This window comes from Lissotriton vulgaris, chromosome 10, assembly GCF_964263255.1.
Source record: "Lissotriton vulgaris chromosome 10, aLisVul1.2, whole genome shotgun sequence".
NCBI classification, from domain to species: Eukaryota; Metazoa; Chordata; class Amphibia; order Caudata; family Salamandridae; genus Lissotriton; species Lissotriton vulgaris.
The window spans coordinates 160,351,526-160,364,693 of NC_141698.1; the positions used below are offsets into that span (position 1 = coordinate 160,351,526).

General features: G+C 46.8%; 1 protein-coding gene across 6 annotated transcripts in view; it reads right to left on the reverse strand.

Annotated features, from left to right (window-relative positions):
- Positions 1-13,168, reverse strand: part of EEF2K (eukaryotic elongation factor 2 kinase) — a 259,662-nt gene that overhangs the window by 181,035 nt on the left and 65,459 nt on the right. For all 6 annotated transcript variants that reach the window (XM_086940768.1, XM_086940769.1, XM_086940770.1 and 3 more), the window contains exons 2-3: positions 12,737-12,786; positions 2,861-3,210 (exon numbers count right to left, since the gene is read on the reverse strand). In XM_086940768.1, the coding sequence (XP_086796894.1) occupies positions 2,861-3,133 (273 nt within the window). In that variant the 5' untranslated portion in view covers positions 3,134-3,210; positions 12,737-12,786. The remainder of the gene's footprint in view (positions 1-2,860; positions 3,211-12,736; positions 12,787-13,168) is intronic.

Below are 13,168 nucleotides of genomic sequence, written 5' to 3' on the forward strand. Positions count from 1 at the left end.
TTGCTTAAGCAATGTTTTGAAGCCATGCTGTACTGAAGAGGGGATGCTTTACAGTGAGGCTAACATTAATTTCAAAAGGCGCTGTGACACAGTCAAGGCTAATGCGCTTTTTTTTTAAAGCACATTAGCGCTGGATGCATCATAGCCCTTTTTAAAATTATTTTTCGCCACACTGCTGTAGAGCATGGTTACAAATTATTGCCAAAGTCAGCAATGCCCATGCTGCACAGCATAAGCGAGTCAATGGCAGAGGCAGTTTCAATGGGGAGAACTATAGGCTTTGCCAAACCTTGTTAGTTCTCTGCACTACACTCCTGATTCTGAGCAAATTAGCAAATCTCTCAAAGCTTGAAAAAGAATAAAAAAAGATGACATTCAGCAAAAATATCCTATCACATAAAGAAAGCAATTGCGCTCATGTTCATCCATATCTTAGGAAAAACATTTGGAAGCAGATAACATCTGTCGTCACATTAAAGCAGGTAAGATCTGTTGCCACATTAAACATCCATTTCAAAGGGGAAAAGCAGGGCACATGGCGTAAAAAAGAAGTGGGGGGACGCTGTCACCGGAAGTGACGTCCCGAAAGGTGCCGAGCTCCTCGTCCCAGAGAGGCCAAAGAGTGAAGTCCAGCTGTTTGGCATGGGGGACGGAGTCCCCCCGGTAAAATAAGTGGGGGGGACGCCGTCCACCCGCGTGGTACCCTGACTCGAGCCCTGGGGAAAAGTGCTTCTTTGAAGTGCGTGTGGCATAGTAGAACATAGCTACAAACGGCAAGAGGTTCATCCAGGTCGACAGAGAAGAGGAAAAGATCAAAGTAGTGCCTCTAACACCGCAGGATCCGCGGAAATACAGCAATCAAAAGGGTGGAAGCTCTACTTGGTCTGTGCTCCAGCTGAAAGAAGCGGAAGTGAAGCCAGTACACTAAGGCCAATCAGATGGCAGCAAATAAGAGTGACAATAAAGCCAATAAATGTTAAAGAGTGGACAGCTGCAGAAGGCCCTCGTTCTATACAATATCTCTTGCAGGGAGAGTGCAGGCAGGGCACGCGCATTACAGGCGAGACCTAAGTTAGTACTCACTCACCCAACAGCTTCGGACGGGACAAGGTGAGATGAACGAGTGATTAAACAATTATTTTGGGATGGTAAGTAAAATATGCATGGATCCGACGTGCACACAGAGTTTATTACAGCGATGGGGATCATGTTATCAGGCGCTTGTCAGCTAGTGTAAAAGGTCTGTGCAAGACTGCAATGCTTTTATTTTTCATGATGATGTAATCTGGCCCCCGGAATGTACTATGCGCTGGCCTCTCTGATATCGCCATGATCCGCTCCCGGCTACCACTGGCAGCAGCTGCCCATCTGGAGGAAGGAAGCCGTGTGGCAGTAATCCGGATGCGGCCGGAGCGGGGCGGGCTCCCACAAACACGCGGTCTGAACCCTCCTCCTTTTCTGGCTTGGAATTAAGCGCTACTTATCTCAGGGCGTTCCTGAAAAACCAGTTTTCGTGCTCTAAGAAAGACGTGTTTCACCTGAAATCTATTTAGACAGCGCGATTGTATGCACCTGAAAACACTCTTTTTTTCTGAAGTAGACTTAAACAAACGGTCAACTCACCCCGAGGCTACGATCGTGGATTTTTCGGACATGTTTCTCTTTATCTGGGTCTGCCGGTATTTCTGATACCAAAGCCAGGCCCACAAAAGCTGTACTGTGTTAACCAGGAGAAAAATCGTTTTCATACTAGTATTTTTGAGCGTCTCGTTGGTGGTTTGCCTCGCCAGGCCTTTGGGACTAGGACAGCTAACACCAGGGTGTGACATTACAGCCGGTCTAGTAATAAGCGACTGTGAGGGGTCGCTCACAGAGCGGGAGGCATATTAAAAAAAATCTACGGACAGATCATATACATGTGAATATTAACAGTGAGGCTTTAATCACACGTTTTTGCAACCCGACCAGGCAGTGAAAACAAGCCCCACGCAGCTTAGAAAATGAACAACAACTATTCATGACATCTATTGCGAGCCTTCTTCCTCGACACAAAAAATACCACATCCGGGGGAATGGACGTGTAACCGCTGCAGCCAACAGAAACAATCTGCAATGACCGATTCTTTAATACCAGTAATTACATAATCGATCACTGTAGATGGTTTCTGATACGATGTTTGTGTCCCATCTACAGTTGTCAATTTACGATGTTTGTGTCCCATCTACAGTTGTCAATTTATCTCCCACACAGCAATGAAAGTTATGTTGTACCAGTTCAAAAACACAGACTATAACTTTAGTGTGTATGACATCAACAAATATGTAATGCTTGCATGCAATTGCACTGTGCTGTTGTACAAATCTTTCAGTCCAAATTTTGTGCACGTTTGAAGATGCGCATGCCGCAACTCCTGCAGACAGCGGTAGGCGCTAGAAGCACTGCAGAAGCAGGAGTGCTCCCAGGTGTATGCCTGCCTCTCACACATTCAGGATACTCAGGGGCAATACCAGCCACTGGAGATGACTCTCAGCATATTCCAGCCCATCATTGTTTGCCCCCTCACTGTGCCACTTAAGACAGTGATCAACCATATGGAATTTAGCCTTGGTTCAACCCTAATAGGAACAGTTCCAAACGAACTGTGAGGTCACTTCCTCTCTGAACAGGAAGACAAACCCCCAGGCCAGTTTCAGCCCTGCTGGGCATGTACGGCGCGGTTCAGTAAAGCTAGGCCTCTGTTGACCAGACTCTCCAAAGTTAGTTAGATAAGGCTTGCCTCTGATTTCCTGAAGTGTTGAGAGGTTTGACTCACCACAGTTGAGCATGCTTTACTGTATACTACATTGTCTCGGGCCTTACCCTGTAATTCCTGGGAGAAGAGCTTGTCGCGTACTGTTCATTCTTCACCAAGTTGCTGAAGTAGTTGGATTCCGAGCTGCCGATGGACTTGTTGGACACTGGGTCGTCAGTAATAGGACAAATGTAATAATTGTCTTCCTCGTCACTGTCCTCGTTGGCATTGTCCAAGGAACCACCTGTTTTTTTAGTGCTGGCATAACCGGACGGACGTTCCCTTTTAGCGCTGGCGCTATCGAGGCCTTCCATATTGAAAATTAGATCTTCTTCTGCCATGATTACGGAATATGATATTTAAACCCTTAATGATGAAACTAGCCAGTATTGCAGTGGACGGACCAGGTGGGGTGGACCTGTTTAAAAAAAAAAAAAAAAAAAAGGTACAACTTGAACTTGCACAACGGAATTGCGTTAGAAAATAAACTCTACTGCCACCTTAAAGCTGAGGAATACGGACTAACTCCTACAAGTTTAGGGCAGCACTACCCAATACATAAAATGGTAAATCAATAAAGCAATGAACCTGGTTTAGAAAAATAAATATTTACAATCAAACAGCTGAAGACTGACACATACCCAGGCCTTAATTTGAGCCGGGGCTTGCCGGTGCTTAGCACCGGCACCTAATTATGAGGGCCGGGTCTATGTCAGGGCAGCCGCGGCATTGATTAAGTGCACCTGTGACTGTGTAAATTAAAGTCTCTAGTCGTGACTACTCGTGCGTTAAATACTGCATTCCGACTCCGAGTGTTAGTTACTGTGGGGCCGGCCGCCGGGCTCGTTGACACTGACAGATAGTCTTAGTGAGGGGAGGGGGGGGTGGGTGACGTGACGTGAGCCAGTCCACTGCACTTGTTGTTTCGATTCTCCAGGATTCTTGTCAGCATCACGTGAGTAGTAGGTAGTCTAGTCCTACCTTACTGTCTCTGACTGTTTAACTTCTTCAAAACTTGACTCCGCCTGCCAGTTGCAGGCAGCAGCGGGTCAGGCCGCCACAGGGTCGAGTCGCCATGCCAGGGCCCCAGTGTGGGTGGGAGTCTGTTCTTGTGCTGGTTGGAGGCCAGGGCAGGGCTTTGCTGCGGGGGTGGGAGCTGTGCGCGGCAGAGGCAGCCACGCATGCGCAGATGCCAATGCACACTCATTTTCGCTGGCTGCCCGCCCCACCCCAGCATACCCGCCCGCACCTCCTCACCAGCAGCAGCGTGAGGGCCGGCAGCCATCCCTGAGACCAGTCCTGCTCCTGCCTGAGACGAGACCAGTGTGGTGGTGGTGACGTAGCAGGAGTTGGGAGCTCAGTCACTCTCTGGACCAGTGCTCCTCAACAGGTGAGGGCGAGGCAGGTAGGGCCTTGCCGGGGGGCCGGGGGGGCAGGGGGGCCCTGGTTGGCTGGTGGTACTGGTAGCCAGTGTAGCATTACTGGTGCTGGTGGGTGGTCACTGGTGGTCAGTGACTGAGACTGGTCGTGACACTGACGTTAACTTAGGACCAATACGATAGGCGGTGTAATAGTAGGCCGGCCCGGCCGGTGCCATAAAAAACAAGCATTTGCAATGCAATAGGTCTCGCATTATTTAAGTTTGAGCTATTAGCATTGTAAATGGCAATTGTTTTTTGCTTTGTGCTATAGTTATTTTTTTACATAAAAAGCTATATATAAAATATGTTTTATTAAAGTTATTTATGCAGTATCTAAATTTTGTTTGCATAAAAGAGTACAATAATATCTTAGTAAAAAAGTCAAATATTTTAATGGTAATTCACCAAATGTTCATTTATGTGTTGGTTTTGAAAATAGCTAAATTAATAGCTTTGTCATTTACAATGCCAATAGTTATAACTTTCGCAAATGTGACACCTATAGCATTTGTAATGCAACATTTGTATTTACGTGACTTAGATGTATTGATATTACAAATAACAATGGCTTTTAATTTTTTTTAATACTTAATAAAAGTGATTGTAATTTATAATGGCAATAGCTTAAACTTTTGTAAATAACTTTTGTGAAGATTATGTTCAGTGTATTTTATTGTAACGAAATCCAAGAACAGAAGTGAAATATTAACATCTTTTTGTGACATTTGTAATAAAGCTTGAAACATTGAGAGAACATATTTGTGCTGTGGTGGTGCTGAGTGATGCTGTGGTGCTGCTGAATGGGGCTGTGGTGGTGCTGAATGGGGCTGTGGTGATGCTGAGTGATGCTGTGGTGGTGCTGAGTGGTGCTATGGTGGTGCTGTGGTGGTGCTGTGGTGGTGCTGAGTGATGCTGTGGTGGTGCTGAGTGGTGCTGTGGTGGTTCTGAGTGGTGCTGTGGTGGTTCTGAGTGATAATGTGGTGGTGCTGAGTGACTGTACTCACTGTCACTCTGCACTCACTGTCACTCTGCACTCACTGTCACTCTGCACGCACTCTGCACTCACTGTCACTCTGCACGCACTCTGCACTCACTGTCACTGCACGCACTCTGCACTCACTGTCACTCTGCACTCACTGTCACTCTGCACGCACTCTGCACTCTGCACGCACTCTGCACTCACTGTTTATGCACGCACTCTGCACTCACTGTCACTCTGCACTCACTGTCACTCTGCACTCACTGTCACTCTGCACTCACTGTCACTCTGCACTCACTGTCACTCTGCACTCACTGTCACTCCGCACTCACTGTCACTCCGCACTCACTGTCACTCTGCACTCACTCTGCACTCACTCTGCACTCACTGTCACTCTGCACTCACTGTCACTCTGCACTCACTGTCACTCCGCACTCACTGTCACTCCGCACTCACTGTCACTCTGCACTCACTCTGCACTCACTGTCACTCTGCACGCACTCTGCACTCACTGTCACTCTGCACGCACTCTGCACTCACTGTCACTCTGCACACACTCTGCACTCACTGTCACTCTGCACGCACTCTGCACTCACTGTCACTCTGCACTCACTGTCACTCTGCACGCACTGTCACTCTGCACGCACTGTCACTCCGCACTCACTGTCACTCTGCACGCACTCTGCACTAACTGTCACTCTGCACGCACTGTCACTCCGCACTCACTGTCACTCTGCACGCACTCTGCACTCACTGTCACTCTGCACGCACTCTGCACTCACTGTCACTCTGCACTCACTGTCACTCTGCACTCACTGTCACTCTGCACTCACTGTCACTCTGCACGCACTGTCACTCTGCACTCACTGTCACTCTGCACTCACTGTCACTCTGCACGCACTCTGCACTCACTGTCACTCTGCACGCACTCTGCACTCACTGTCACTCTGCACGCACTCTGCACTCACTGTCACTCTGCACGCACTCTGCACTCACTGTTTCTGCACGCACTCTGCACTCACTGTCACTCTGCACTCACTGTCACTCTGCACTCACCCTGCACTCACTGTCACTCTGCACGCACCCTGCACTCACTGTCACTCTGCACGCACCCTGCACTCACTGTCACTCTGCACGCACTCTGCACTCACTGTCACTCTGCACTCACTGTCACTCTGCACTCACTGTCACTCTGCACTCACTGTCACTCTGCACTCACTGTCACTCTGCACTCACTGTCACTGCACTCACTCTGCACTCACTGTCACTCTGCACTCACTCTGCATTCACTGTCACTCTGCACGCACTCTGCACTCACCCTGCACTCACTGTCACTCTGCACGCACTCTGCACTCACTGTCACTCTGCACGCACTCTGCACTCACTGTTTCTGAACGCACTCTGCACTCACTGTCACTCTGCACTCACTGTCACTCTGCACTCACTGTCACTCTGCACTCACTGTCACTCTGCACTCACTGTCACTCTGCACGCACTCTGCACTCTGCACACACTCTGCACTCACTGTTTCTGCACGCACTCTGCACTCACTGTCACTCTGCACTCACTGTCACTCTGCACTCACTGTCACTCTGCACTCACTGTCACTCCGCACTCACTGTCACTCCGCACTCACTGTCACTCTGCACTCACTCTGCACTCACTCTGCACTCACTGTTACTCTGCACGCACTCTGCACTCACTGTCACTCTGCACGCACTCTGCACTCACACATGCAACAGTAATGTAAAGCTCTCAATGGACCTTAATCGGAGCGCGTTTCTGATTTAAAAGGCTGGCATGAAATAAATTAAGCGCATGTAAATTAGAAAGGAAAAAAAAACGAAAAAGCTATTAATATTGGGATAGAGTTTACGACATGCAGAAACCACACAGATTAAAGATGCAATCTGGCTGGGGACAAATGCCCACAGGCAAGACAGCAAACTAGAGAGCGCTAGAGTAAGAGTCTTCAAGGAACAAGAGCGGACGCACCGTAATCTCTTGGTGCTCACAGCTGCTTGGAAACTGTAATCAACGAACACGGGGAAATTCTCCGCATCACTGCCTGTAATTCTCTCCCAGCCTTCCACCAGCCCATCCTCTATGCACGTATGCTCATGTTACGCTTAATAAAATATTGACCTTCTATTCAATAAAAAGTGGTGCTATGTCCTTTATACAGCCACTCCATGTAGGCTCTGCGTCCCCACGCTCCAAGAGAAGCAAGGCACAAAATGTGCACTGCATTCAGAAATAATTTTTTTTTAAACATGCCCTAGCTGCGTAGTTGAGGTTCATTTCCGTCATAATGAAAACAAAAAACCCAACATGAAGATAAATCCTTCAGAAAGAATAACCTTAGCAATTGTGTGCAAATGGTGTGTGATAATTAATAGGAAATGTAATATAATATTAGGAGTGTGCGATATTTGCGTAAATTCTTTTGCAAAAAATACATGGAATTCTTCAATAAGTACACGAAATAACAAAAAAACATCGGTCCAGCATTTGGCAGCTGTTTTGCCATGTACATCCTCGCATTCATTCTTGGATACAAGGACATATTTTGCACTAAGAAAAAGTCGCAAAATCACGCGTGCACGAACAGCATCTGCACACGTTCTCTTTGCAAACCTTGTTTCCTGTGTTTATGCCATGGGATATTGACCCGAACAGAAGCTTCTTTACTTGATCTGGTCACGGTGTAATCACGTAATTGCCATGATTTCATCACAAATGTAAAGCAAATGCCAGAAATTAACTGAGATTACACTGTGTAACAGAAATTTCACCAGGACATACATAAAACCACAGAATTAGCGATAGCATCATAAGCGTGTCCTTTCACTGCAATTGCTTAATCCTCTGCATGTACACGGAAATCATTTGTCAAATATCAGGAAATGTAATCAAATAATGGAACAAAACAATTAAATGGAAAGGATAGCAAGGGTTATGAAAACATGTTCTTTGCTCACATAGATTGATTATGCACTCAGCTGTCTGTTGTACGTGCACCACAATATGCTTACAACGTGTGCAGTCTCCGAAGCTGTACGTCGTTACCGAAAGCACAGTGACAGTCCAGTATGCAAATAAACACAGTGCTAGGTGCTTGTGTGCTGACAAAATGGCCGTCTCTTCATCGCGGGCGCACTCTGGAAGTCAGGCAGCCTTTGTTTGGACGTGGGCGGGGCTCGTCAAAGAAACAGGAAGTAACTGCCGAGGAGGACGTCCGAAACATGCAGGCTTCACGCTGAAGTCCCGGGGCGCTTCAGAGAGACCGGGCGAAAGAGCGAGGGCAGACTGCATGGTAACAGAGGCAACACGGGGCTCCCGAGTGGTGAGGAGACCCCTGCGGCGTGCCAAAAGACGGCCCAGGAACCTGCACACCGAGCCGGTAAGTGAGAGCTTGCAGGCGGGGCGGGGCGGGGGGATTGTCTGTGCGTGTACTCTCGTGTGTGGGCGGCGGCGGCTGGGGGGGCGGGGGCGGCGGCGGCTGGGGGGCGGCGGCGGCGGCGGGCGGGGGGGGGGGGCCGCCTGGGGAGGTGTAGTGTGTGTCTGTATGTGTGCGCTAGTGTCTGCCTGCGTGTGCATGTGTTGTGAACAGCCTGCTCTGTGTGTGTGTGTGTAGGTGCGGCGGCGGCGGCGAAGGGGGGGGGAGGGAGGAGGTGTGGCTGTGACTGTGATGTGCGCGGCTGTGATGTGCGCATGCGTGAATGTTGACGCGCGTGCACGCAGCTCAATCCACGCTCGTCACAGTTTTGTGTCCCTCATTCCCCGGTGTCAGGCAGCTATAAGTCTCCGACCCTGGACGCATCCTTCGGATGCGAATTCCAGGGCGAGACCTAAAAAGTTGCGCAGTTGAGGCTTACCTACAGTGGGACAGACTGTAGTAATAGACCGGCCCGGCCGATGCCATTAAAAAAAAAGTTGCGCAGTTGAGGCCTACGGTGGGACCGTGGGTCACGTCAGTCACTGGTTAATGTTGTTTTTGATCCCCGCCTGGTTTGATCATCGACGTCATCGTCATCAACGTGATCATGTTGTTGCCAGAATGCCAGTGCACTGCAGTGGGCAGTAGTGCCCAGGAAGTGGCTATTTATTAATGCGCAGTTGCGGCAGGGCTGGTGGATACAAGAAGAATGATATGGGAATATTTATGGGTTTTGCATAAAGCTGGTTTCATCATGCTTCCTCTTTAGGGCACCAGGTCTTACCCTATGTGGGGTTTTTGTTGGTTATCACGCCGCAGTACACGCAGCCATCGATCTGACCCTTCTTCTCCCACTAATTTGTTTCTTCTTTCCCCATCCCTCGCATTCTTGATCATTTCTTTTCTCCCCTTCACGCCCGTACCCTCTGCCCTTCCCCGCCCCTGTCCCCCTCCCCTCCTCTGCCTGCCGCATTTCTACTTGTCACGTCACCCTTTCCAACCTCAGTGTCGTATCTTCATCGTCTACAGTCACCTACTCATTTCTCTTCTGACTTCTCTGTTTCTTGTCTTTTTTTTTACCAAGCTCCTATCTCCTTTTATTCATCCTCTGACCTCTTCCAATAATTCCATTGTTTCTTTTTCATCCCGACTCCCTTTCGTGTCACTTGTCTTTTCTTTCTATTCAAATTTCAACCGTTTTATGCAGACCGACTGGCCATGCGCCTTCAGAACTGGAGACTGCCTGGCTGCTGGACCGATCAGGAGATTCGGTTTAATTTTTGCAGGGCAGTGGAGATCAGATTCGGTTTCGTTTTTTTTCAGGGCAGGGAGGGCACGCAGCCTCATAAAAAATAATCTGTTGCCTGTCCTGCACGGTTGTCTGAATATCCCAGCTACAGCATCATATAGATGGATGCTGGAAAATTAATTGGGATTTGCTCATTTAATGTAAACCCATCAGTGGTACCTGACATTTTACTTGTCGTCCACTGCCAGATTTAATGTTTCCATGCTGCAGTGACAAATAAATCTGAAATGGGCAGCTTTTCTCCTGCTCCTGTGCCAGGCATGGCAAATATATTGCTGTCGGCTATAGAATTTCTCCTAGCCAAAGTTAACACTAATTCAAGGTCTTAGAGTGCCATGAGAAGATTACTTTTTTGATACAATTCAAATCCTGTAGTAACTGCAGTAGAACCACAACTCACACTCAGACCCACCTTTTATTATCATATCACAGACCCGCCATTGTCTCTTATTTTCTTCCATGTCATTGGTAACGCTGCTTTCTATGTCAACTTTGTACCACACATAAAGTGTATTTGTAAAGCCCACGTTCACTCGTAGGCTTCTTGCCACTGAATAACAGATGTTTATTGTTGCCCAACTCAATGGTACTCATTTTATCGACCTCAGAAGGATGAAAGGCAGTGTGGACCTATCAGGATTTGAACCGTTGACCATGAGGTCGAACACAGACCCATACAGTGGACCTATTCCTCTGCTAAGCCAACAGACCACACTGCTTTTGCTACCCAAACAGCAAGCAAAAAATAACAAGCAAGTCCCTGTCCCACAGATCTGCCCGTTGGAAGTCAAAAGATGGAGGAACTTCAACTTCTCATGAACACAAGCCCTGCTGCCGGCACTCATGCATTGCAATGCTACAGCTGTTTTTCTCAGCACTGAAAAGCACTGCAGCCATTGAAGTGTGTGATTCCACAGCAGAGGGAGCTAACACTGCATCTATATTGCAGTTCAGATTCAAATGTTGGTAATTGTTTGGGTGGTTCCAGCCAGTGTAACGCGGGGTTACTGGGCTCTGCTTTTGACTGTTTGATTTTTTTCATCTCTCGTATCCTGTGGCAACATCACTATTGGATCCAGACCGAGCACTATCTCCTCCTGTTTAGCACTGGACTTTTCGGGTAGCGCGTCATTGCTGTGCAAGACTTATTCAGAGAACTAGAGCGTGTTACAAATTCAGAACTCCACCAAGCAAACACTGATGCTGAATAAATCAAAAAATAATCTGTGTTTTATTTTTTAAAAGAAAGCATGCTTTAATTCATGCATGAGTAAATACAAAACTTAAAATTACAAATGAACACAAAGAAAACCAGACATTTTTAGCCCTCCTGAAGTAGAGATCTGTGCAAGAAAGTGTGTAAGTGATCAAATATGTAAATTCCTTTCTTGTGGATGGCTCACAATGTAAAAAACACTTCCTATTGCATTTGTCAGAGAGTTAGTTCAGAATGCTGAAATTCGAATCAGCCAGATATATATTACCTCTGACTTTTAGCAGTCCCAGTTGAAAAGGTGGGTGGAGCTAATATAGTAAGTGGGTGGAGCCAGCGGATGAAGTGGGTGGAGCAAGAGAAAAGTAGGTGTGGCCTCCGACAAACATTTGAGCACCTGCACTTCATATTTTACAAATTAAGCACTGCACATACCTTAGGGCACTTCTTACCAGCGGAGAAGGTGGAGTAGTAAGAGAGATTGTCCCAGCGGAATAGGAATGATGAAACCCAATGGAAACATTGAGAAGGCCCACAAAATAGGAGTTTTGCAGGTATTCGCTAACCTTTCTACTGGAATTCCATTCCCAATGCATGCACCTAAAATTACTTATAGCAAAGTCTGTCATAACTGTACACTACAATTCAAGGATACCCAAACACCCCTGTATCTTAGGGTTCAGTAGAGGAAGGGGTTACTCCACCTGGAAAACGTTTTCAAGGTGTAAAATCTCCCTCCAAGAGGGGATTAGACAAGCATTTGCAATCCAATAGGTCTTGCATTAGTTAAATGCAGAGCTATTGGCTTTAGAAATGGAAAAGAAATGTGGCGTCTGCCTGCCTATCTTTTTTTAGTTATCTACTTTTGTAGCAATTGCAGCACCCTGCGCTTTAACTATAGATGTTTAAAGCTAAAGCACGGCATGCCACCATTACTACACAAGTCAGTAAATACAATTAAAAAGTTGTGTAGCAGCCTTTTTTCTGTTTGTTTACTATTGTAGCAATCTCGGCACACCACATTTTAGCTTTAGATGTTTAAAGCTAAAGCGTGGCATGCCGCCATTGCTATAAAAGTAAATAAAGGTAAAATAAATGTGCCTTCCGCCCATCTTTGTTTTTTTATTTAATCACTTTTGTAGCAATGGCGGCATGCTGCGCTTTATCTTTAGATGTTTAAAGTTAAAGCACAGCGTGCTGCAATTGCCACAAAAGTCAATGCAGTATCATGCAGGTCAGCAGCAGGGCAGAAAGGACGGCAGCAAAGGCGGGAGGGAGGGGGTGCAAGCGGGAAGGCAACAGGTGGTCAGAGATGGCTAACCAAAGGAATCTATAAGTGATGTCTGCTGGGAGGGAACCAAGCACACAAAGGCGGGACATATGGAAAGTATTAACCAACCAGAGTAAAGAAATTTAAAAAGGCAGACCAACTAACAAACCAGAAGCGCTGGGCGTGTTGAATGGACAAATCCTGATTACCGCAGGTCTGAAAGAGACCTAAAAAGGATGCTGCATCTTGTTAAAAAAATTATTAAAAAACATAGGCTTTCCAATGGGAGAGTTCACAACTAAGCATGTTTTACCTGCAGAACAGGTCCTCGTTGATTTGAGTGACGAGCTGGTTCTTGCCCACCTAAAAAACAAAAGAAGCACAGATACCCTTTATAAATATCATGTTATTCAGTGACATGATTTGTGACTAGCTTGTGAATGGTTTCTTGGCACAGTGCTAGGTCTTGTTTGTCATTCCAAGGAATGACACTTTCCACATTCACTGCTTAGGACACGTATACAGCCAGGCACAAACACCCAGACCTTAACACAAACTCAACCACCCTACCCTTATTTTCAGATAAAGCCACTGTGATGAAAAAACATTTGCTTAAAGATAGCTGTCTAAAATCAATGTTGCAAAGAAACGATATGACAAACAAAATCAAATATGCTTTGTTTAAATCCTGTAAAAATGCACGATTCACAAAATAGGAGGAAAGATCATCTTTGTCTAAATGTGT